We start from the raw sequence: 26,384 nt of genomic DNA, 5'->3' as shown, positions 1-26,384 counted from the left end.
TGCCGCAGTCAAGTCTGCTGGGAATTGTTAATGATATAATCCCCACCAAATATGGTAGAAGACTATATAGGTTACTCCTATACTACGCTAGGAAAACCATACTTTTGAACCGGAAAGCCCCTAAGGTTCCCACTATACAACACTGGATTCAACTAGTTAACACAGATCTGGAGCTCTATAAGCGGGTCTTTGAGCACAGGAATACTCCTGATCGCTTCCTTAAAATTTGGGATCCTTGTTGACCTGTGGAGGAATGGCGCGTTTGGTTGTATGTTTGTTGGTGTGATCCAGCACACTGTGCTTATCACTATGGATCGCCAGCGAGCTGACCTTATGTAGTGCACTCTATTCCGGAACATGACCTGTGCTTGGTGGCGACCATTAGGATATTTTTGCATTATGTGAATGTGTATTGTATAACTTGTAAGTCTGTTTCTTGGAAACTCATAAACAGATACTATTAAAAAATATATATTATTGGGAGCCACAGTATGACATCGCCATGGCCCACAGCCACTCCCCCTTTGGGGTGCAGCTTAACGTGGCCAGTATTTTTTGTTGGGAAAGGTGGGAACCCTAGACGGGGACGAGCCTCCCTAGCATCGCGGGTGACGCTAGGAAGGCCGTCACCGCCCCCCTTTCCCGACACCGGATCTTTTCATCCGCACACAGGGAGAAGCAGCCGTGGCCTTGTGGGGGAAAGGAGTGACGGGGGTGCCAGGGGTTCAAGGTAAGTATATTGTGTGTGAGGGGCCCGGGCATATGGGGGACCATTTCAGGGATCGGATAACCCCTTTAAGGATTCTCTAAGGTCTCTTGCCCTTAGGCTCAGTTTACACAAGGCGTTTTGGGTGCAGTTTTATTCACGTTTTTTGAGCAACAAAATGTCAAAAAGCATAATGTTTTTCAATAGCTGCGTTACCAACTGCAGTGATCTGCAAGTGACCGTAGTGGGATGCAGGGAACAATCTCCCCACACTGCCGTCCCAGCGCCGCACCAGTGGGGAGGAAGTAACTGGGGGAGGTCACGTGACTGGTCTACACCACGTGACTCGTCGAGCTCCACTCGACCTAACCACTAGCAGCCAGGCTGTACGCTTTCCCCGCCAACTTTGACAGCAGCTGACGTCACCACCTCAGCCTAGTCATGTGACGCCGGGCTGGTCACGCCCCCAGCCTTCAGCCCCTCTCACACATGGAGGCTGTGACGTCAGCGGCGATGACGTTTGACAATGTTCCAGAAGGTAGGCAGAGCCGTGGGCCGTCTCCGCCGTGGTGCCGCCGCTGTCAGCGCTGGAGGGGGCGGGCTGTTTCGGAGCACAGTGATGGGAGTCGCTGCGGTTGTTGAGGCGTTCTTCTTTCCTTCCGTCTCGGGAAGTTTCCTCTCCGCCAAGTTCCATGGTTGATTCGGACCGACATGAGCCGCCCGTCCTCCGCCGGACCCTGTGCTAGCAAGCCCTGTGGTAAACAGAAGCTGCCGCCGCCGCCGCACACTCCGTCCCCTGCGGTCACCAGCGCCACGATCTCCGCTCCCTCCGGCCCTGCCGCCCCTCCACAGTCCCCGGCGGCGGCAGCGGCCATCTCGGGACCGGTGTCCCAGCAGCAGCAGCAGCACCACGAGCTGACGTCTCTGTTCGAGTGCCCGGTATGCTTCGACTACGTCCTGCCTCCCATCCTGCAGTGCCAGGCTGGGCACCTGGTGTGTAACCAATGCCGCCAGAAGCTGAGCTGCTGCCCCTCGTGTAGGGCGTCCCTCACCCCCAGCATCCGGAATCTGGCGATGGAGAAGGTGGCCTCTGCGGTCCTCTTTCCATGCAAGGTGGGTGCTGCCCAGAGATGGGGCAAACATGTTCTGAAATAACCATGAGATCCTGCAGCGCTCCAGTTCTGCTGGGGGTCCCTGTGGCCCTTTGTTTACTTGGCTGCAGTGGTGACAGGATCAGCGCCCAGTGATTGGCTGCAGCGATCACATGGATCTGTGTGATGTCATCACTGCCAGACAAGTAAACAATGCCCAATGGGAACCCCTGCAGCTGAAGATTTTTCCACCTCCCTTTAGGATTGTCGCTGCGGGCTTTCCTGCCGATTGTGGCCCGCTGAGAGTTTTCTCCACACAGTTCCATTGAGCGGAGTCTGCGGACATAAGACTGGGATCAGCACCCGCTGACTTCTCACCTGTTCTGAAACTACAACTCCCAGAATCCTTCTTTCACTTCTGTGGGAGTTAGAAGAACAGCTGAGCAAGTGTGCATGCTGGGAGTTGTAGTCTCACAGCAGCTGCAGTGCCAGAGGTTGCTGATCCCTGTCCGTAGGGGTATACCTTGACAGAGATTTGCCTTAGGGTCCATTCACACGTCCGCCATTTCGTTCCGCATTTTTCACAACGGAATTGCGGACCCATTCATTCCTATGCACTTCCGGGTCCGCAATTCATTTCCCGAAAAAAATAGAACATGTCCTATTCTTGTCCGCAATTGCCGACAAGAATATGTATACTCTATAGTGCCGGCAATGTGCGGTCCGCAAAATGCGGAACGCACATTGCGCTGCCTGGGTTTTGCGGATCCGCGGCTCCATGGATCCGCAAAACACGTTGCGGACGCGTGAATGGAGCCTAAAAGGGATTGTCCGTGCCAAAAACGTATCCCACATCTACAGATGATCACAAGAATGGGGCCCATGATCCTCTTACCAGTCAGACACTGCTCCCCTATTTGGATCGGGATAAGTTGTAGTCGTGGGGCTACCAGTTTAATGAGGACCTGTCACCGCTCCTGACATGTCTGTATTATTAGCTTCATGCCTTCCCCATGAAATCATTCTGGAGCATCTATTCTTATGGCTCTATGTTGTGCCATTCCTTTATTATTCCTACTATGAATGAATTGCTATTAGCCTTCAGTAAGGGTACAGAGGGGAGGTTACCAGTTGGGGGTGTGTCCCTGCACAGTCTGACAATGGCAGCACTGATTGGGTAGTCAGTCGGTGCAGGTACACCCCCCCCCAACTGGTTACCTCCCCTCTGTACCCTTACTGCAGACTGGGCTACACCTGTGCCAGTCACTTCTCTGGCACTGGAACGGACATGGAAACAAACAACGTTCGTGTGCATGTAGCCTAAGGGTCCATTCACACGTCCGTAGTGTATTGCGGATCCGCAATACACCCGGCCAGCCCCCCCCATTGAACTGCTTATTCTTGTCTACAGACAAGAATAGGACACTCTATTTTTTTTCCGGAGCTGCGGACTGGAATATCGGGGGCACGCTCTGGAAAAGCGGATGCGGACAGCACACTGTGTGGTGTCCACATCTCTTCCGACTCCATAGAGAATAAATGGGTCCGCACCTGTTCCGCATAATTGCAGAACGGGTTCGGACACATTCACAGACGTCTGACTGTAGCCCTAGGCAGTCATAATGCAGCGTGTCTAAGGGTACTTTCACACTTGCGGCAGAGGATTCCAGCAGGCAGTTCCGTCGCCGGAACTGCCTGCTGGATCCGGCAATCCGGACGCAAACAAATACATTGCAATACCGGATCTGGATGCGGATCTGTCTGACAAATGCATTGCAATACCGGATCTGTCTTTCTGGTTGTCATCTGGAAAAACAGATCCGGTATTTATTTTTTTCCCCACAGATTTAAAGGTCTGCGCTTGCACGGACTGGAAGAACAGATCCGTCAATGCGGAAATTTTAATGCCGGATCCGGCATTAATACATTTCAATGGAAATTAATGCCAGATCCAGCATTCCTGCAAGTGTTCAGGATTTTTGGCCGGAGAGAAAACTGCATGCTGCGGTTTTTTCTCCGGCCAAAAAACGTAAGAGGGATTGAACTGATGCATCCTGAACGGATTGCTCTCTATTCAGAATGTTTTAGGATAAAACTGATCAGTTCCCCTGTGACGGGACTCAATAACGGAAAAGAAAAATGCTCGTGCGAAAGTACCCTAAAGCCTGTATTACACCAGACGATTTTATTTTTTTGGCACATGATCACTAACGAGCATTCCTGTGAGCGCTTGTAAGTGATCATCTGGCAGTGTAATACTGCCACGTGCTCGTTCATCAGGCAATCTGAATCTTTCGACATGTTAAACCACTATACAGCATGACTATGCCATCGCTCCTCCCCATGCTGCGGAGGAGATCGCTGCATGTAATAGCGGCAGTCTCTTCCACTAGCGGGCAGGCGATTGCTGGGAGGGAAGCATCTGCCACATCGGGCTGTCTAATACAGCCTTAAGTGAGCATTAGAGGACCCGTCACCATGAAAACGCAGGGCAATCTGCAGGCAGCAGGTTGATGGATAGTTTTATGCAAAAAGATTCAGTTAAACTTGTAATGTATTAGTTTCTATCTCTTTCTGACTTGAGTTGTACACGGGGGTGTGATCAGTGACTGATATACTCACGTACACGGAGAATGCTGTCACTCACTGATACCTGTACACGAGGCTGGTCCGATGCATGGTATCTGTGGTGATATGTCCTCTTTAAAGGGGTTGTGCCACTAATAACACTTATCTCCTATTCATAATGAGAATGGGGGGCTGCAAGTACCGCTAAACTGCCCCTTGCGGTAGTGCGCCTGTGCGACCTACGCTCCATTCACTTCTGTGGGACTGACAAGTACTGCACCCACATCAGTGCCAGAGAAGTGAATGGCACAGGTGCACTACCGCTCTATTGCATGGGGCACTTTGGCGGTACTTGCGTTCTCTTGATGACGGGGCACCCAGCAGTTGGACTCTTAGCGATCACTTTTCCTCTGTCCTGTTATTGACACCACCCCGTTGATGGGTATACTGCAGAGTGACAGTAGATCTTTAGTCCAGGAAGGTGATTGGCGCCATTCTGTGAGGGACCAGATGCGGTTCTCCTCTATCTCACAGCTAGTGCAGTGATTACACTGAAGGCATCGAGGCGCTGCAGCTTCCTAAGGCTTCATTCACATGGCCTCATGCACACAAATGTATTTTATTTCCGTGTCTGTTCCGTTTTTTGCGGATAGGATGCAGACCCATTAATTTCAATGGGCCTGCAAAAAATTGGGACAGCACACAGTGTGCTGTCCGCATCAGTATGTCCGTTCTGTACCCCTGCCAAAAAAAATAGAACATGTCCTCTTCTTGTCCGTTTTGCAATGCATCCGCAAAAAAAAACAACGGATGGCATACGGATGGCATCTGTTTTTTTTGGAGGATCCGAAATTTGCAGACCGCAAAACACATACGGACGTGTGCATGTAGCCTGACGCTGGAATTTTGTTGTGGGTTCTGTCGTGGGCCATGTGGAATCTGGCTTCCTTTTTTTTTCTTTCTATGGGAGACCTGGCTGCTGTTCGCGCGACCTCGGCAAGACCTGTCCTTTCTTGGACTGGTACCCTAAAGGATGCCACTGGAAGCAGCATCAGGTGTTTAACAGTTTTGTGCCATTCAGTGGGGCTGAACCACATGCGTGGCATTTAAATTGAAAAACCGTGGCAGAAACCATGGCGGATTATGCCTTTGCAAAATCCACAGTGTGGACAGGGCCTTAGGCTGCGTTCACACGGGCGAGATTTCCGCGCGGGTGCAATGCGGTAGGTGAACGTATTGCACCCGCACTGAATCCCGACCCATTCATTTCAATGGGGCCGTTCAGATGAGCGGTGATTTTCACGCATTACCTGTGCGTTGCGTGAAAATCGCAGCATGCTCTATATTCTGCGTTTTTCACGTAGAAGTGAATGGGGTTGCGTGAAAATCGCAAGCATCCGCTAGCAAGTGCGGACGCGGTGCGATTTTTCAAGCATGGTTGCTAGGTGACAGTCTATTCACTGTATTATTTTCCCTTATAACATGGTTATAAGGGAAAATAATAGCATTCTGAATACAGAATGCTTAGTAGGTGATCAATTGAGGGTTAAAAAAAAATAAAAAAATTAACTCGCCTTCTCCTCTTGTTCGCGTAGTTCTCCCGGTCTCTTCTTTACTTTTTAAAAGATTAACTATCGGCTAGGACCTGTGGTGACGTCAGATCACATGCTCCAATCACATGGTCCATCACCACGGTGATGGACCATGTGATTGGAGCATGTGATCTGACGTCACCAAAGGTCCTTTAGCCCACAGCTCATCATTAAAGAAGTAAAGAAGAGACCGGGAACTGCGCGAACAAGAGGAGAAGGTGAGTTATTTTTTTTATTTTTTTTAACCCTCAATTGATCACCTACTAAGCATTCTGTATTCAGAATGCTATTATTTTCCCTTATAACCATGTTATAAGGGAAAATAATAACATCTACACAACACCGAACCCAAGCCTGACCTTCTGTGAAGAAGTTCCGGTCGGGGTACCACAGTCGGTTTTTTATCACGCGCATGCAAAACACATTGCACCTGCGCGATAAAAACTGAACATCGGAACACAATCGCAGTCAAAACTGACTGCAATTGCATTCCTACTCGTGCGGTTTTGCCGCAATACACCGGGACGCATCCGGACACGCTCGTGTGAACCCAGCCTTACAGTTGACTTGAACAGATCTGTCCTGCCGCTGTGCACACGGTGGGTGGAGGCGAGAATCACTGGAGGTTGAGAAGACCAGGGAGTCTCATGTAGGGAAAACCAAACAAAAAAACCCACATTTCCTTACAAAAATCCACATCAGGGTAAATGCCCACAATATGGATTACGGTACCAGCACAGCGAATGAGATTCGATAAATTCCATCTGCACTTTCCGGATCTTATTTACCTGCCGTGTGGATTTTGAAATCTGCAGCGTTTCATTTGTTTCTGGAGATTTTTAGTGCCATGCAAAGCGTAAGATGTGAGCAACGCAGAAATTCTATGTGTAAACCCGCACCCGTGGGCAGGTACAGCCTTACTTGCCGTTTTTGTCACAGATCTCACCCTTTACACTGTGAAATCTGCACTGGAAATCCATAAAATTGACATGCTCCTGATTTAAAAAAATAAATAAAAAATCTACGTGGAAAACTTCCACTCCATCTAGATGAGAAAATCTCCTCTGCTTAGCTGTACGGAACGATGCCGCACAATAAGCGCCATGTGCACATCCCCTTAAGCTGTGAGATGTAACGTGCAAACAAACACTCCTTTAAGGCTCATCTGATCCAGACTTCCCAAGAACAACAGGTTATTTTTGTTGTTTGTTCAGCTTTCACTTACCCTAAATGGTGTGATTTTTCACAAAAAACATCACCCTGCCAGATTCTTGCCTATTTATAGGTGAATAAAAATAAATCGACATGAAGTAGAAGCTGCTTCTATGAGTGTGCAGACGATCCATGTCACCCCATAGACCTCAGCTGCCATAAACATCTGAGGTCACACATGGACACACCTAACGCGTGCACAGAGCCGCCACCTGACATGTCACGGTGGATGGAGCGCGATACACAGCAGCTATTACTGTGCGGACATATAATTAGCACGAGCTTCCATGAAGTCACCTCACCGTCTTATAGAGGCCTATTCACGGAGGATCGTTTTCTACAGAAGTCTTATACAGTTCTTAAAGGGCTGCTTCACCAGGATTATACTGCCCTGTCTGAGGGTGGCATAAGCTGGTGACGGATACCCTTAACAAAATGCTGGGCACTTGCTTGAATTGACCTGTTTACTGAAATTGGTATTGAACAGCTCCGGCACAAGCCGTTCATCAGCTCCCACCACCGCAGGAGAGCCAGGAGCTCATAGATATTCGGACTCGCCTGCACGCACTGTGTATTGGGCAGACTTCAGTGCTCAGCTCGTACCGGAGATGTTCAGTACAAAGTTTAGCAAAGCAGCTGGGTCAGTGCAAGCATTTTGCATAAAAATTTAGCATAAAAATTGTGAAAGATACTCTTTAAAAGAGTTGTCCAAGTTTTTTTTGGAAAGGCAATAATGGTATTAAAATAGTAAAAAAAAATTATATACTCCCCGTTCCAGCTCCTTTACTCACTGCTGCTGCAGCCATGGTGTGCACACGACTACTGTAGCCGATCACTTGCCTCAGCGGTTTACAGCACAAGGACACAAGGAGGATGGTTTGCTGGAACAGAGGGTGTTCAGAATGGTGAGTGGGTGCATGGCTAGGTCAAGTGCTTCTTGGGGGCACATTACTACTGAGGCTAGTGATGGGCTGCAGCAGCACACGTGATCCCGTCCATCTGGGAATTTACAGGAACACCGCGGCAGGGAGCCAGAACGGAGCGGTGAGGAGCAGGTAGGAACACGCTGCAAGGGTCTATTGAAGAAAGCTGGACAACCTATATAGATATATGTACGGGGCATCTATTAGTTACCCACCATGCAGCACCAGACAAGGTCTTAGTCACTGGTCAGAATCCATTTGATCCTTATTTCTGGGGAACAGCTGGGTGGTCCTAATAGACATGAGATTATTAGAGGGTTTAGGACGTAGCAATACAACGGCATTAAAGCTGAAAGCATTCACTGTAAAAGGGTAAAACCGGGTGACCTCAGAGCTGGAACTTGTTTCTCTGGTCTTGGAGAGTAACCGCTCCACAAGGTGTTTATGGCATCCCTTTCCCAAGTAAAGCCTTCTGCTTATCACCCATGGATCAGATCAGTAGGGGGCTGATTTTTTTTAGACAGCCTCTGATTTTTAGAACAGGAATCCTGAGTTCCCTGTCTGAATAGAGTGGCAGGCGGTGAAGCATGCGTGGTGCTCCATTCAGTCTGTGGGACTGACAGATATTGCAACATGCCAGAAATTGGCGCCGTTAACTGTATTTATTATAAGTGGTTTCCTTCTTGAATTATCAACCTGTTTCCCTTCCTCAGCTCGTCACCCAGACTCTAACTCTCCGAATCCTACAGCATGGAGCGGAAGTCGGTCTCCCTCTGCTGTCTTATGGCATGCACTTTGTACAGTGTGTCTCCTGTTTCCAATAAGGATCAGTAAATGAGCAAAATGCACACAAAAAAGTAAAAAAAATAAAATTAAATGGATGTTCCATCCCTATGATCCCCTTTTCTGTAACTCTAAATGTCTTAAACAGTGTGAAATGCATACAGACTTCTTCAGCTTGTTTCCTAGGGGATCGGCCATTTCCCCAGCCCTCTTCTTCCCGAAGTCCTGTGTCTGGCTGTAAGACCTATCCCGACTCCTACTGGATCCCCCTTGGTCACTGCTTCCTAATCCACTCTCAACACGCAGGAAATACCCGCTCAGCCAATCACTGGGAGAAGCAGGTAACCGCTGCGGTCAGAGATTGGCGGAGCGGCCATTTCCGATGACGGGACCAGGAAGCGGAGGTCATCAGGGAAGTGAGTCTTCTCATACTTTTAACCCGTTATGCCCCTTTTCTAAAAGTTTACCCCACCGAACAACTCCTTTAATACTTACCTATGTGGATGGTCAACTTTTAATCCACCTTATGCCACAAGTGTCCGCTAGGAGTTCCCAACATGAAGTACAATAACTCTGCAGTCAACTCATCTCTGTGCTCTTGTGTCATGGCTATAGCTGGATGGACGCTGGGGGCTGTTTTATCTACAGTACTAGCAGAAGGACCCGGCTTTGCACGGGTCTATTTCACCTATTTAATTTAATGTTTGTGTATGTCATTAAAAGATATCGACAGTATCCACTATAACATTGACATCTACAGTACCCCGCCCCTTTAAAGCTGACCTACAGCATTGAAGAAAAATGGTTGGGTTGTTATGGAAACCTGGTGTAAAACTGTGTGTATGTGGAGACTAATAGCCTGCGAGCTTCTGCTGGCTGATAAGGCTCCTATTGGCTAATGCATTTTTTGGGAATATCTAACGCTGGATGTCCATTTGAACAGCTCACTCTGACAGCAGCACTGTGCTGTCTGATTGTAAGCTGCAGGGAGAAAGTCACCCTCCCTCCCACCCCTGAAGCTGACAGAAGTTGATTTTTACCTTCATTTTTTTCAATCCCTGTCTGCTATGGAGTGGGGGCGTGGCCAACTGGCTTGGGTCGCGGCTTAGCGGGTCCTGGGGGCGGGTGTTTTAAGTCTCTTTTGAGGGTGGCCTGAATGGCCACCCTACCTGCCCTCTGAACTGTCACCTCCACAGCACTCCGCTCCCTTAAAGGGATTCTGTCACCAGGATTAACGCTATAGCGATATTTATATGTGCCCATCAGTCTCCTTGCTGTGTTTAAAATGATCCCACTGTTACTGCTCTCTTTATTTTTATAAAAACTATCTTATTGATATGTAAATTACCTTGGTCAGGAGCCCAAGGGGTTGTCCCACATCTGCTGGAGCCCAGCCAAACCCATCGATCCGAAGCCCAGCACCGCCTACCACTTAATTTATTCACTCCACTTGCCCTGACGTAATTTCTTCTCAGTGCCGTAGTCTTGCACAGGCGCAGTGAACACTGTAGTCTGCGCCCGTGCGGACTACTGGCATCGGCTTCGACGAGTCAACTGCACATGCGCCGGCTCCCTTTTGTGGTGTGCAGGGAGTGCGGCGCATGCGCTGTTGACTCATGTTGACTACCTGCACAGCCAGATCTCTATCGGTCTGGCTAAATCAGTTAGAAGACCACTTAGCAGCTGGTACCCCGAGGGAAGAGATCTTATCTTCCTTGCCTGTTTTAAAGAAAGCATCAAATATTTTTGGCAGATGCATCTGCAGACCTAGTCAGACTTTCCGCCAGGTAAGCTGCTCTGTCTAATGCAGCTCATAGAGAAATCTGGCTTCGTACATGGTCTGGTGACGCTGGGTCAAAAAAACGCCTTTGCTCGATCCCCTGTGAGGAAAATAGATCATTTGGCTCGGGGTTAGACTATTCTTGAAAAGGCCTCGGATAAGAAAAAAGGATTTCCCCCTCGAAAGCCTTACTTTCATCAAAGACTGTCCTTTCAGAACCAGAAAAAATCGTGGCTAGATCAGAAGAAGAAAGAAGGGTCAAGGAAGTGGCAGCCTTCTAGGGGCAGAGGAAGAGGATTCCTATTCATTCCTGAAAGCTCCTCACGTCCCACACAATGACTCCATATGCCATGTCGGGGGAAGGTTAACTTTCTTCACCTCGGCCTGGGAGAAAATAAGAGCCTCCCCATAGGTAGTCTCTACCCTAAAAGAGGGCTTAAAACTAGAGTTTTCTTCCCCTCCCGCAGATCGGTGTATTATAAACAAGAGACTACCTCAAAAAGAAAAACAGTCTTGTCTAGAATTGGAAATCTCTTCCCTTGTAAACAAAAAAAATACTCCTGGTTCCGGTAGATCAGTAAGGCAGAGGTTTCTATTCTCCAATATTTCTGGTACAAAAGCCGAACGGATCCTTCCGTTTAATAATAAATTTAAAATCCCTCAACAGATCCATCATATACAAAAAATTAAAGATGGAAACTATAAGATCCACAATCAATTTACTCCCTCAGGACTGTTTCATGGCGACCGTGGACCTCCAGGACGCTTACTATCATGTCCCAATATGTCAGGCCCATCAAAAGTATTTTTAAGAATCGCTGTCTTCATGGGGGACCAACAACGCCATTTTCAGTTCGGAACCCTTCCATTCGGACTCTCCACTGCTCCAAGGATTTTTTCATAGATCATGTCAGAGGTCATGAAGTACCTACATCTAAAGCAGATTCTGATTGTACCATATCTCGACAACTTCCTGATTGCTTCATCCTTAGAGGAAGTTCTAGGTACCCACCTCTTTCAAGTGAAAAAGTGCTTTACCACCCTGGTGATTATAAACTTAAAAAAATCAGATCTATCTCCAGACCAAAAGAAGTTTTTCTTGGGAGTACTCTTAGATTCTCATCTTCTAATGTCCTTTTTGCCCCTAGAAAAAAGGAACAATCTACATCAGAAAGTCTATCAATTCTGCAGCCAGAGGACATCCTCCATCAGGAACATCATGACCATCTTAGGCCTTCTTACTGCTACAATCCAGTCAGTAAGATGGGCTCAAAGTCATACGAGGATTCTTCAGCCCTTCCTCTTGCTTTCGTGGGACGGAACAAATTCCGCCATAGAAAAGCGCATTCTCATCCTAAATTCCATAAAAAGATCCTTGATATGGTGGAGAGTGGAAAAGAACTTGCAGGCAGGTGTCTATTGGAGGCAGGAAAAAAACATGGTCGTAACCAGGCGGCCATTCAGAAGGGAGAATAGTTCAGGGCTGTTGGGGAAAACATATGTTACAGACTTCCTCCAATCTAAGAGAGCTCACCGCCATCTACAAAGTCATCATTTATCTTCACACTCCCTCATCTCCAAAACACGTAAAGGTGTTATCAGACAGCACCACTGCAGTTGCCTACTTGAACAAGCAAGGAGGAACCAGAAGCCGTTCCCTAGGGGCAGTGTCTCTGGACATTTTTTCTTGGGCAGAAAGAAATCTTGTTTCTTTAACCGCTGTAATAGCCTGCTTCCTCAGCCGCCGGACTTTGAAGGAGAGAGAATGGTCACAGAATTCTCAAATATTCCAACAAGGAGCAACAGACAGATCAGAAGGTTTTGCTCTCTCTCCCAAAAGGACCAACCGTTATGGGTAGACGCACTATCCCAGCCATGGCCAAAAGCTCTTCTTTATGCTTTCCCTCCCTTCAGTTTGATTCCAAGAACTGTAATGAAGGTAGAAGAGGAAGGAGCCCAGGTAATATTCATTGCTCCATTGTTGCCAAGGAGGTCTTGGTTCCCCCTCCTGCTCAGGCTGTCAGCAGGAGTATTCTGGACCTTTCCAGCTACCCCGGACCTTCACCAAGGACCAGTATTTCATCCCAGGATAAATCGGCTCAACCTGGCGGCTGAACGCCTCGCCTTGAAGAAAAAAGGGTTGACTGATGCGGTAATCTCTACTATGATGTTGAGCCGAAAGCCTATAACATCAAAAATTTATTTAAGGGCCTGGAAAGCTTTTTTGTCCTTCTCAAATAATGACTAGTGATGAGCGGCAGGGGCAGTATTCAAATTTGTGATATTTCGCAAATATTTGGACGGATATTCACCATATATTTGCGAATTCGTTATCTCCAGTCATTATTTTCTTGATTGCGGAAATCGGCAATTGAAAAATTCGCATTACGAAAATTCGGAATGAACACTACTCCTAATGTCAAAGATATTGCAGCCTTTTTTATTGGCCCACCAGCTAGAAGCAGGGAGGGATCATGTGTACTGATTAAAAAAAAAAATCTCGAATATTCGAAATTTACTAATAAATATATCGCTATTTTAAATATTCACGAATTCTCGAAATGCATATATTCGTGATCAACACTAATAATCACCTTTCTCCATACATTCCTTAAATTCTAAGTTTCTTACAGGCAGGATTAGATAAGGGTCTCCGGCCTGCAACACTCAAGGTGCAGGTTTCAGCTTTAAGTGCCTTCCTGGATAAGAGGCTAGCGGACTCCCCACTCATCAAGCGTTTCTTAAAGGGGGTGACAAGAAGTTTACTTACCTGCTTTTCCATCATTCCCCCCTGGGACCTGAGCTTGGTCCTCTCACGCCTAACGGAACCTCCGTTTGAACCAATTGAACGGATTTCTTTAAAGATGCTTACCTACAAAACTGTTTTTCTTGTAACAATAACAACTGCTAGAAGAATTGGGGAAATTCAGGCGTTCTCTCACAAGTAGAAGTCCAGCTAAAGAGTAACCCTAATAAATCTATACATATATATTTTTAATAATTCATTACAAAATCTTATCCTTAGATGTCCAGGCACACACCAGGTCAATAGAGATGCTGCTAGGGAGTGGGGTGACTGACCCTATTAACATATACTATAGCTTGGCCCTGAGCCCAGAGGCAACTCCTAATGGTTCTCTCACAAGCCTCCGTATCTTATGGTCCTGGACGACCGCATAATTCTCAGACATTGCCCTGCTTTTCTTCCCAAGGTGGTTTACAGGTTTCATTGTGAACAGGAAGTTTCGTTACCTTCCTTCTGTCCATCTACTACGAAAAGAGAGAGGAAATTCCACAACCTGGATTTGAGAAGAAGTGTGTTATCCTACCTGCATACCACCATTAACTTCAGACAGTCGGACCATCTCTTCCTCCAATATCGGGGTCCAAGGGACTCTAGCAAGATGGATTAGAGATGTTATTGCCTTTGCTTATGTCCAAAAGAATCTTCATCCCCCTTCCGGGATAAAGCCCAATCTATTTCAGTCTCATTTGACCAGATCTGCAGGGCAGCCACGTGGGCAAGCCCTATGTCTAATTTAGAATGATTAAAGAAAGTCATTCTCAAGAACAGGGACTTATCCTTTGGCCGCAGAGTCCTTTCTGCCGTGGTCCCTCCCTAATATTGATTACTCTGTTAATCCTCCTGTGAGTGCCATTGTGGAGGCGCCGGGGAAAAGGGTAAATTACTCTTAGGGTCCATTCACACGTCCGTTGTTTCTTTCCTGATCTGTTCAGTTTTTTGCGGAACAGATCTGGACCCATTCATTTTCAATGGGTCCTGGAAAAAAATCAGACATTGAGCTGTCCGTTTTTTTTTTTCAGGACCCATTGAAAATGAATGGGTCCAGATCTGTTCCGCAAAAAACGGAACAGATCAGGAAAGAAACAACGGACGTGTGAATGGACCCTTACTGGTAATTGGTTTTTCCAATAGCCTCCACAACGGCACTGGGATTTCCCTCTTCTTTTTTTCTATTTATTTATTTATTTATTTATTTATTTTCTCCCTTTTTGTCTCTTTTCAAATGATGTCATTTGTTAATGGTTAATACATATTTTGTTCTTGCATCACTTCCGTGTCCTCTCTTATTGACTGAAGGGGAGGAGGCCTTTTTAAATCATCTGCTTCTGCGTTGTTTCCTGTCCTGGGGCGGGGACACCCTCCTGCGAGTGCCGTTGTGGAGGCTATTTGGAAAACCAATTACTGGTAAGAGTAATTTACCCTTTTATTGGCACTGTTTTGGTGTACGTACAACTTCAGTTTTATTTGGTCTTATTGTTTGTATACAAATTATGTATAGTTAATTTTTTTCCCATAATAAAGTGTTTTTTTTTTTAAAGTGGAAAAAGGTAAAGCTTTTCCTCTTATTTTAGCCCCACTGGTGGAACCTTTTTGATCATTTCTATAATCGGTTGCAATGAGTGCCTGAGTGGCACAGACGGGCAGTCTTGTGGACCCTGCCTTAAGCAGGCAGCCTTTTATTGTCTTAGGAAACGTCTTTTGCATAGAACACGGTGCTCTCTCTGTGGAGATTGATACAGATACTTGTATGGACAATATTCAGCACAAGGATTTATTTTTGGTTTGCTTGTCCTCACACAGATGCTGTATGTAACTTGAATCGTCTGAGCCCAAATGCAAACTCTGTAAGTGGGCATCCACCAACCATGTGCCAAGGTTTGGTCAGACCCCCTCAGGCACCAGGGTCTGGATACAACTGCTATCTCTCTGCACCCCTTATAGCTATAGCCCTGTCCATGACTATTACTTGTGATGCAGGGTGGACCAATTTGGCAGCCATGGGACCTCTTTAGAAGATTCCAAAGGTTGTTTTGTCAGGAAGCACATGGATTTCTGTAAGCCTCATTCAGGTGAACTAGTTTTCAGTAGCGGAACATTTTCTGCAACAAAATCTGCTGCATGTGAAAGCATCCTAATTGTTTGGTTGGCGGGGGTCTGACCTCTTGGGGACCCATGTTCCCTGTTTGAATGGAGCGGGAGACATGCGACATCAAACCCCTTTGAGGCCAGACTCCCAATGGTGATGTGCAAGGCCAGCTTTATACCTCCCTTGAATAGTCACAACCAGACCAGGAAGCATCCGGCTACTGAAAGTGCAGGATAAAAAAAATGTTCTCCACGGTGGACTTTAGTCACCATAGCGGCCTTGATTTCTCAATCCCTAACCTAAGAGCTTCTAAAGAAATACATTTCTGATTGTGTCAAATAGACCAGCCTTTTATGTGTCAGCGGCCAGCATAGCAATGCAGAATCAAAAGTTCTCTGTAACCATACACATTAGATAAATGTTGGCCTTTGGTCGTCCCAACTGTCCTGCACATATTGAGTAGATTCGGACATATTTGTTTTCAGTTTACCTGATCTTTTCTTTTTACTTGAGATAAGCTGCTACCAGTGGTTGACTGCTCTCAGGTAACGGCTCTCGAAGTATATGACCACCTTTAAAACGGGTGTTAAGTGGTAGGCAATTAAGAGTGCCGTATTTGTGTGAGGGGAGGCGGGGCGTTCACTATTTAAACCTGGCCCTCCTCCCCCCACTTGTCGGTTCGAACGATTTCGAATCGGCTTGTGGGTTGGTGCCAGAGAAGGGCATGCGTCACTGGAGGATCGGGGGATCGGCTGCGTCGGGCTCGTCGCTACGGTGATTAGGTAGGCAGGGTGGCTTGCACACCCGTCTCGCTATGTATACATGTGGGGCTGCCGAGCGTGCCGCCGGTCCCCAGCTGCGCTGGAGACTGCCCGCACTCCCGATCGCTTCCGGCACCCCGATCCGCTCCAGGCCCTGCGCTAAGCACCCCCGCTCCCACATGCAGCGTCCCCCAGGCAGGCACCCCTCACCTGTGGCTCAGCAGCGACGGGTCCCGACGTCCGCTCGCATACCCTGAGCATCGGTCACGCCAGCCGTCGGCTCCACGACGCAGCGTTATATATCACTCACTCCCGTATCAGAACATAAACATTCGTTCCGCTGTAGAGGAAAACGCCGTCCGCTCACACAGGAATCTATTCATTAGCTGCAATCAGTAAGTGGAGGTCCAGCTGCAGGATCAGGGGGCGGAACCCGAAACCTATAGGCGATTAATACGCCGCGGCTTTCCCTGTACAAATAGTTGATAGCGGTGGGCACGGGATGCAATGTTCCACATGGCGGAGCGCAAATCCCTCGCAGCCGATCCTGATGCACGTTCTCCTGGTAATTACAATTAGCGAGGCTGTGAAGGTGGACATGCTTATGTGACTTTCAGTCATGTCTAGGAATCCGCTGCAGAACAAACTCGTCTTCTTTACTGCGCCAAACTCAGGCAAGACGAGATAAGCAGATACTCAGACATGTGCACTGGATAACAAGTTAGGATTTCAATGGTTAATTCTAACCTAGAAGGGAATCACTGGCTTGCTGCGCTCCAGCAGGTCCTGGCTGATAGAGGGCGACACCTACAAGCCCATACTGGTACTGCAGTCCTGGTGCAGGGCTCCTCTGCTCAGGCACAGTGGCTAGGTACTAAGGCAGGAGTATAAAAAAAAAAAAAAAAAAAATTTAAATAAATTTGGAATATGTTCAAGGATCAAATATAAAAAGGGCTTCAAGGAGGGGGGCTGGCCACGTCACTTTGCGCACGCAGCCGGGCCGCCCGTAAGGCCATACGGTCAGTCAGGGGGTTGGTTCGGGCGCAGTCACAATAATCCGGTGGCTAGCTAGGGAGCGGTGGCATGAGTGAAGGGTCGCCCAGCCGGCGTGCGCTCACTCTTACGTCTGTCCTTGGTTATTCAGGTCCACAGGTGGTGGGCTAACTTACGATACTGTGGGGTTCGTGGCTGTCATGGCCGCCAGGTGAGTCAGGGGTGGTGTATGCGGGGGCCAACCCCCTCTTTTCTCCTGCATAGGCTTGGGGGACGGGGGATGGTGGACTATTATGTCCAGGCCTCTGGCGCATCTCTTACAGGGTGGCGCCTACAGTCGTGGCCTTTGGTGGGGGGGGAAAAAATAAAATAAAATAAAAAAAATATATATATATAATGGTATAGATAGGAATGTTGCTTTGCCAGGTCTGTCACGACTACAGACTCCTTATAAAGCCCTGCCACGACTGCAGGCATCAGTCTGTCACGACTACAGACCCGCTCTAAAGCCCTGCCACGACTGCAGGCAACAGTCTGTCACGACTACAGACCCGTTATAAAGCCCTGCCACGACTGCAGGCATCAGTCTGTCACGACTACAGACTCGTTATAAAGTCCTGCCACGACTGCAGGCATCAGTCTGTCACGACTACAGACCCGTTATAAAGCCCTGCCACGACTGCAGGCATCAGTCTGTCACGACTACAGACTCGTTATAAAGTCCTGCCACGACTGCAGGCATCAGTCTGTCACGACTACAGACCCGCTCTAAAGCCCTGCCACGACTGCAGGCACAAATCCGTTACGACTACAGACTCATTATTAAGACCAGCCACGACTGCAGGCATTAGTCTCATGTAAACAGACTCATGAGGTAATACTACCACGTCTACAGGCGATGGTCCGTTACCGCTACTCTCGATGTAGGGTCCCCTCACGACTACAGGGGCTAGTCGGTCACATCCACAGACTCGGTCGCACTCCCGTTAACTACAGGCACTGGGTGGGCATCTACGGGTAGTTGCGTCACAACTACGCACGTGGGTCAGCCACGGCCTGGGAGGTCAGCCTTCACGGTCACCGGTAGGTCCAGTTAGGCTTCAGTCTCCCAGCGGGTTCCAGTCACAATAACCAGCCCCTAGGTGAGGCACTCCCGCACCGGCACACAATGCCAGGGAGCTGTGAGGCTCCTCACGCAGCACACTGTTCAACCCAGCGGGGGCCGGGGCCCACGGTAAAGGAAGGGCTCCCTCTGATCCGGTGCACATTGCCAGGGAGTGGCGCTGCTCCCCACGTGGTACGAGTGTCCAGCCGGCGGTGGGTCGGCCCTAGCTGAGGAGGGGGGCTCCCCCGCACTGGTGCATTCTGCCAGGGAGCAGCGTGAGCTCCCCACGCGGCTGGGGGGTAAGGCTCCTCATCTTCAATAAAGTCTGGCATGGGCCGCCGTGCCGTTAGGTAGGCAGGGATCAGGGGAAGGAGTACTAGGCTCGGTCAGGGGGAGCAGATCATAGGCGGTGGCTGGCTTCCTGCTGCCGGCCGTACATTAGGTTCCAAGGGGGTTATTTAGGCACAGGATGTTAGTTAGTCCGTGCAGGTGACCTGCGTTATACCATGCTCTTCATGCTCGTACTCAGAGCTGTGCCCATACGGGAGCTGCTTAAGTGGTTGATAGTGAAAAAAAAAATATATAAAAAATACATTTTTGAGTCTCTCACGCATGGCTTCTCCGTTTTAGGTTTACACTTATGACTCCGCCATCTGAGTCTCTCACGCATGGCTTCTCCGTGTTAGTTTTACACATACGGATCCGCCATTAGAGTCTCTCACGCATGGCTTCTCCGTTTTAGGTTTACACATATGACTCTGCCATTAGAGTCTCTCACGCATGGCTTCCCCGTTTTAGGTTACACATATGACTCCGCCATTAGAGTCTCTCACGCATGGCTTCTCCGTGTGAGTTTTACACATACGACTCCGCCATTAGTCTCTCACGCCTGGCTTCTCCGTTTTAGGTTGGCACATATGACTCCGCCATTAGAATCTCTCACGCATGGCTGCTCCGTTTTAGGTTTACACATATGACTCCGCCATTAGAATCTCTCACGCATGGCTTCTCCGTTTTAGGTTACACATATGACTCCGCCATTAGTCTCTCACGCATGGCTTCCCCGTTTAGGTTCACACATATGTCTCCGCCATTAGTCTCTCACGCATGGCTTCTCCGTTTAGGTTCACACATATGTCTCCGCCATTAGAGTCTCATGCATGGCTTCCCCGTTTTAGGTTACACATATGACTCCGCCATTAGAGTCTCTCATGCATGGCTTCTCCGTGTGAGTTTTACACATACAACTCCGCCATTAGTCTCTCACGCATGGCTTCTCAGTTTTAGGTTGGCACATATGACTCCGCCATTAGAATCTCTCACGCATGGCTTCTCCGTTTTAGGTTTACACATATGACTCCGCCATTAGAGTCTCTCACGCATGGCTTCTCCGTTTTAGGTTACACATATGACTCCGCCATTAGAGTCTCGCACGCATGGCTTCTCCGTTTTAGGTTACACATATGACTCCGCCATTAGAGTCTCGCACGCATGGCTTCCCCGTTTTAGGTTACACATATGACTCCGCCATTAGAGTCTCGCACGCATGGCTTCTCCGTTTTAGTTTTACACATATGACTCCGCCATTAGAGTCCCTCACGCAGAGCTTCTCCGTTTTAGTTTTACACATATGACTCCGCCATTAGTCCCTCACGCAGAGCTTCTCCGTTTTAGTTTTACACATATGACTCCGCCATTAGTCTCTCATGCATGGCTCCGCCATTAGTCTCTCGCGCATGGCTTCTCCGCTTTAGGTTTACACACAGGACTCCGCCATTAGAGTCTCTCACGCATGGAGGTAAAAAATAAATAAATAAATAATTCCTCACCAGGCCCAGCTGCGCTGGGACTAGTCTCTCATCTCACCATAGCTAAGAGACTGATGGCCAATTCCTTGGCCAGTAATACTCTGAGGGCTTACAAGACAGCTTGGCGCCTGTTTCAGAGATATAAGAACACCTACCTGGCCGCTGGCCGGGGGCCTATCACTCACCTATTGGGCTTTGTCGGGGTTTTTGCCACTCTCAATTAAACCTGTCCTATAGCATTGTTAACTATACATGGCAGGTATTCAGCACCATTGGTACAGGCTACATCCGGACCTACCGTCACTCTTCTCCGCCCACCCGATCAAAGCGGCATTGAAGGGTTTGCGCAAGATGTCTGTTGTGAAATGACATGGGCGTCAGCCGTTTACCGGTAGCTTGTTCAGGCCGTGACAGGCAAACTGCAGGGGCAAACCGTTCGGGCCGCAGGTTAGCGCTCTGGGAGAAACAGCCTTGTACCTGGCTTTCCATGGATTCCTCAGGTCAGGCGAGCTCATGGGCACAAATACGCTGGCTGGGTGCTTGCGGAAAGGTCAGCTCATCCGGCGCGGGTCCATCTACGTCCTCACCTTGGCCTCGTCCAAGACGTCACGGCCGGGGCAATCAGTGGCGGTCAGATAATTTCCCACGGACAGCGCATGATGTCCGGTGCAGGCCTTGGAGGCTTGGCTGCGTAGTATTTAGTCCAAGCGGCATGTTCTCCTGTACTCGAACTAGGCAATGCCCGGCTAACCACCGCGGCCTTTCTTAGGTACATTCAGGTTAGTTGACAGGTTCAGGGGTCGGTCCTCGCTGGATCACAGGACATTCCTTCCGCATGGGCACGGCAGCAGCGGCGTCCATGCATAAGGTGCCAGTACATGTCATCAAACGTTTGGGTCGTCGCAGTTCCACGTGTTCCATGCGTAATATACCGGATCCTTATACGAAATATCATTGGCTTTCGAGTTTTGGTCTGTAGTTTCTGTTATCTAGTTTTCAAACTCCTATGCATGGTTCTTTTGGCCCCTTTAGGCTACCCTTCGGTAAGCAGTTCCGGCATAACTCTGCTGCTTCTAGGTTGGGGGGGTGGAGTATAGGCTTGGGTAGGGTACCCTCTCAGCATGAGCCGATCCGAGCACAAGTTAAATAAAAATTTGCCCCCTGTCAGTAAATGCTATAAAATAAAAATCATCATATACAGTACTCACCAGTTTCTCTGCAGTAATGCAGAGGTATACGGCACATAACTGCTGCAGCCAATGTACAGACAGCAGGAGGAGCAAAGCTGCAGCTTTGAGAATGGCGGAAGGGAAATAGGTGAGTATAGGCGATTTATTTATTAATTTTATTATATATATATATATATATATATATATATATATATATATTCCCCCCCCCCCCTTAGCCTCTCATAGAAGTGTATGGAGGAGCCCCACAAACACGGCCACTTCTTCATACACTGCAGCTGGTAAATGGGCCCCATTCTCAAGAAATATGTGGGGCTCGCATCGATCAGACTTCTATGGCATATCCTGTGGATATACCATAAAAATAAGAGCTAGAAATACCCATTTTTGTGTAAATCATCAGATCAGCACAGGTCTAATTCTTCAGCAGATATCTAGGGACGTATCTATATTGGTTGTTTTAGTCTCCAGTGAACGGCTGCTTGGAAAAAGGTATTTTAGGTATGTAGGGCAGCTCCTGATCGAGGCAGATCACCTAACTGCACAATCGTGTCCTTTGTGTGCGCCTGGGCTGAGAACAGGCTGTTCTTCAGTCTTATGACTACACATGAATGAGACGTATCCTTGTGGAACCGTCTATCTTTGTGTCATGCTCCAGCCCGCAGATGTTTACTGTGCATAACAACATTTATTTAACTTAAAGGGACATTCCACCAGGGTTTTTTTTTTACTATTATTATTTTTATTTTTTATAGAAAACTTTTTTTTTTTTTCTTTGTTAATTCTTCCATTAAACACCAATATTGTAGCAGTCAACACAAGTGATAAAACTTCCTATATAGTTAACCCGCCATCCATTTGTGGCTGCTGTGATGGTAGATCTTATCTTGAAGGTAATCATTTATCATAGTAGATGTAGAATTGGGATAACAGTATGACAGCTGTGTTCTCTTGTTAGGTCTAGATAAAGATGCCACAGAAGAGCTTTGCATTGATTAAAGGGGTTTTCTGAGATATTTTAACTAATGGCCTATCCTTTGGACAGGTCATCAGTATCTGATTAGTGGTGGCGCCGACACCTGGGACCCCTGCCGATCAGCCGTTTGAGAAGGCACCAGCGCTTGTAGTGGAGCCCGCGACCGTCTCTCAGATTACCATCACAGCGCTGTAAATTGTATAGCTGCTGTGCTAACCAAGCTTGGCCCCATTTACTTCAATGGGGCTGAGCTTCTCCTAGGCCATTTGACCGATGAATGTAATGTCACATGGCCTAGCCAAAGCTGCGAGAAGCCTACTGCGAGCGCCGGTGCATTCTCCCAATGCGGCGCACGTATTCTTAGTTACAAAAGTAGCCATAGGCAGACATTGGAAAAGTTCTGTCCCATCATTTGAAGACATTTTATGTTCAGAAACACCACGGTGTCATATGAGCGCATGATGACATTACAGAATCATACTATGAATAGATTTGACAAAGCATGGGCCTCCTGGAGGTCTCTGTACCTGTAACTGGCATTATATGCTGTCTATTACCATTTTGCCTTCACTGAATGGAATACTTTTCATATACTTTCCATTGTGTAGATCCCAAGGTGGCGTCCACAGATGGGACCTACACTATCTAACTTGCCTTTCTGATTGGGCAAGTATGAGCCCACAAGTAATGTGTTGATTGTTTTTATAGATGAGGACCTTCATTTCCATCTTGGAATACTTTAGTGAGACTTAATATTTGCTTTTTTCTTTTATAGTATGCTTCTACAGGATGCTCTCTGTCTCTCCATCACACAGAAAAACCTGAACACGAGGACATCTGCGAATATCGACCCTACTCCTGCCCCTGCCCTGGAGCTTCTTGTAAATGGCAAGGTTCCTTGGAAGCGGTTATGCCCCACCTGACACACGCTCACAAAAGCATTACCACCCTTCAAGGAGAAGACATAGTCTTCCTCGCTACCGACATTAACTTGCCTGGAGCAGTTGATTGGGTCATGATGCAGTTCTGTTTCAGCCACCATTTCATGTTGGTGCTGGAGAAACAAGAGAAGTACGAGGGACACCAGCAGTTCTTTGCCATCGTCCTCTTGATAGGCACACGAAAACAGGCTGAAAACTTTGCCTACAGACTTGAACTGAACGGAAACCGTAGACGTCTAACCTGGGAAGCCACACCAAGATCCATCCATGACGGAGTTGCAGCAGCCATTATGAACAGCGACTGTTTAGTTTTTGACACAGCGATTGCACATCTTTTTGCTGATAACGGGAACCTGGGCATCAACGTAACCATATCTACTTGTTGCCCATGAGCTTTGTTTTGGTGGGGGGGGTTTTGTCACAAAGGTAGATATTTATGTGGCTCATTTGGAGTAGTGCTGTCTGCATTTTATATTTTATTAAAGTGAACTCACTTTTTCCAATACTCATTGCCAACAATTTTATAGAGACTATATGTAGTTGCATATTACGACTAAGGCTGTGAATTGTTTCTTAAAGAGCTGAGAAATACAGAATTTTCCTTAAGTTATTTCCTATGAAAAGTGACTTGTCTTGATTATTAAAAAGAGATTTGTCAGGAAAGTTTGTGAAAGTCCAGCAGGAGAAACCTAAGCGTTGTTGCATGGTGTCTGTGTGATAAACGTATGTGCAGGAGAACCCCGTTCAGCAGAACATTGCTGTGTAATGTTTTGTGAGCGATGCATAGACCAAATTTTATGTGCCAGAGTCTGAACTGTTTGTTTTTTGGTTACTTCTTGTCTTTATATTTATATTAAAGCGCACATTTTGCAGTGTTTCATCCAGGCACATCATCCTAGCTTGCCTTCAGATTTGTTTAGTTTATTCAGAATTGCTGACCATGTGTCTAATAAAACCTCGATGAATACATTGATAATCTGATCATATTATGTGGGAATTTTGCTATTTAGGATCCCTAGTTGATTTAAGTGGATTGAAGTATCTGTATTAGAATTGTACACTGTTCACACTTCTATATTTTGCACCCAAAATCTGGAGTTAAAGGGCATCTGTCTGCAGGTTTGTGCCTATGACACTGTCTGACCTGTTACATGTGATCTTGGCAGCTGAAGGCATCTGCGTTGGTCTCATGTTCATAAGTGGCCACATTGCTGAGAAAAATGATGTTTTATTATATGCAAATGAGCCTCTAGGAGCAACGGGGGCGTTGTCATTACTCCTAGGGGCTCTGCTCTCTCTGCTACTGCTGTGCCCTCTGCCCTATCCATCAAGGTGAAGAGGGCACAGCACTCACAGAAAGCCGAGCCTCTAGGTGTAGTGGCAACGCCCCCTTGCTCCTGGAGGCTCATTTGCATATATTAAAACATAATTTTCTTAGCAATGTGCACACATATGAACATGGGACCAAGATGGACATCTTCAGCTGCCAAGTGCACATGTAACAGGTCAGACAGTTTCATAGGTACAAATCTGCTGACAGATGCTCTTTAAAGGAGTATCCCGATTCACGCTATCCTTTGCCCACATAAAGGGGATAACTGGATCAGTGGGGTTAAAACCTCTGGGACCCAAACAGTTCAGAAGAATGGGACCCTGCATGAAATGAATGGAGCAGCAGGTGAAGCATGTGTACTGCTGCTCCATTCATCTCTGGGGAATTGCCAGAGGTAGCCAAGTACTAATGCTTGACTTTTTCCATGGAGATGAATGGAGCAGCAGTACACAAGCTGCACCTGCTGCTCCATTCATTTCACAGGACCCTGCTAGATACGGAACCTTCCCTTTTCATGATTAGTTGGACCCCCACCAATCTCTGTTTAGGATCCACTACTGTTCTTAAAGTGGTATGCCAGCAGCATCATTTTACTTACCTTACCAATATCATGCTGCTACTCCGGTCCCTGCTCCTCTGCACTTCCTGTTCTCTGACTCTGCGTACTGGAAATGGCTTAGACTTCCCAATCTCTGGCTGAGGTGGGTCATAACTTAACTTAAAAAAATAAAGGATGCAAATAATGACCAACCACACAAATTTGAATGAGACCTTAGACTGAAGCTGCATCGGCAGTCATGTGACAACCTCTAGTCCAGCGTCTGACACTCGGCTGAGTGAAATGTGATACTTCATGACAGCGCTGATTTGGATGAAAGGATGACCATCTAACACCTGGTTGCATCCATACTGACTCTAATGTAGTGGCAGTTATCGGGTGCAGGGACTCTCCACTAGGACTCCTCGAAGGGAAGTCTTGTGCAGGGGAGCATGAAAAAATATTTGTATGGATAGGACAACCCCTTTTGGGTTAAGAGATTGGACCAAATTTGAAAGTAAATACATGATTGATTGTTTGAATGTCCGTAACTCAATAGATGAAACCTGACAAGTGACTCTAGAAATATTTAATGTGGGGCCCTGTAAATGGTCGCAGAAATGTAAATCCAAAAATCTATTGTGCTTGTGATCCTTTGAGCTCTTGCATAGATAAATACAGTACTCCTTGAAGTACTACAAATTGCGGTCCCCAATGCACGGAACGGATGCACAACGTTTGTGTGCAAGAGGCCCAAGGCCGGGTTCTCATCACTGTTTCGTTTTCTGTTCTGATCCGTCAGAAGAACAGAAAACAATAAAAAACGTATTCTGTATTTTAAGCATGACTCCGTTTAAGCCATTTCCATCTGAGATCCGTTATTTTAGATGAAAAAAAGTCCCCCATCTAAAATAACAGATAGAAACATAGAATGTGTCGGCAGATAAGAACCATTTGGCCCATCCAGTCTGCCCAATATACTGAATACTATGGATAGCCCCCGGCCCTATCTTATATGAAGGATGGCCTTATGCCTATCCCATGCATGCTTAAACCCCTTCACTGTATTTGCAGCTACCACTTCTGCAGGAAGGCTATTCCATGCATCCACTACTCTCTCACTAAAGTAATACTTCCTGATGTTACTTTTGAACCTTTGTTCCTCTAATTTAAAACTATGTCCTCTTGTAGCAGT

At 47.3% G+C, this 26,384-nt stretch overlaps 1 protein-coding gene across 1 annotated transcript; it reads left to right on the top strand.

The window, feature by feature from the left end:
- Nucleotides 1–1,230: 1,230 nt before the first annotated feature.
- On the top strand, nt 1,231–24,195 carry SIAH2 (siah E3 ubiquitin protein ligase 2). The gene is made up of 2 exons (XM_040428089.1): nt 1,231–1,819; nt 23,153–24,195. Exons 1-2 carry the CDS (start codon nt 1,418–1,420, stop codon nt 23,708–23,710), a joined length of 960 nt encoding a protein of 319 aa, XP_040284023.1. The 5' UTR covers nt 1,231–1,417; the 3' UTR covers nt 23,711–24,195.
- The last annotated feature ends 2,189 nt before the right edge of the window (nt 24,196–26,384 follow it).

Source organism: Bufo bufo, chromosome 4 (assembly GCF_905171765.1).
Source record: "Bufo bufo chromosome 4, aBufBuf1.1, whole genome shotgun sequence".
Classification (NCBI taxonomy): Eukaryota; Metazoa; Chordata; class Amphibia; order Anura; family Bufonidae; genus Bufo; species Bufo bufo.
The sequence above is the reverse complement of the archived record's forward strand: the minus strand, read 5'-3'. Positions and strand labels throughout refer to the sequence as shown.

Bases quoted from the DNA above. Each gene is read 5' to 3' on its own strand.
- SIAH2 (XM_040428089.1), top strand. From the start codon at position 1,418: ATGAGCCGCCCGTCCTCCGCCGGACCCTGTGCTAGCAAGCCCTGTGGT. The intron at 1,820-23,152 runs GTGGGTGCTGCC...TTTCTTTTATAG, and splicing joins CGGTCCTCTTTCCATGCAAG to TATGCTTCTACAGGATGCTC.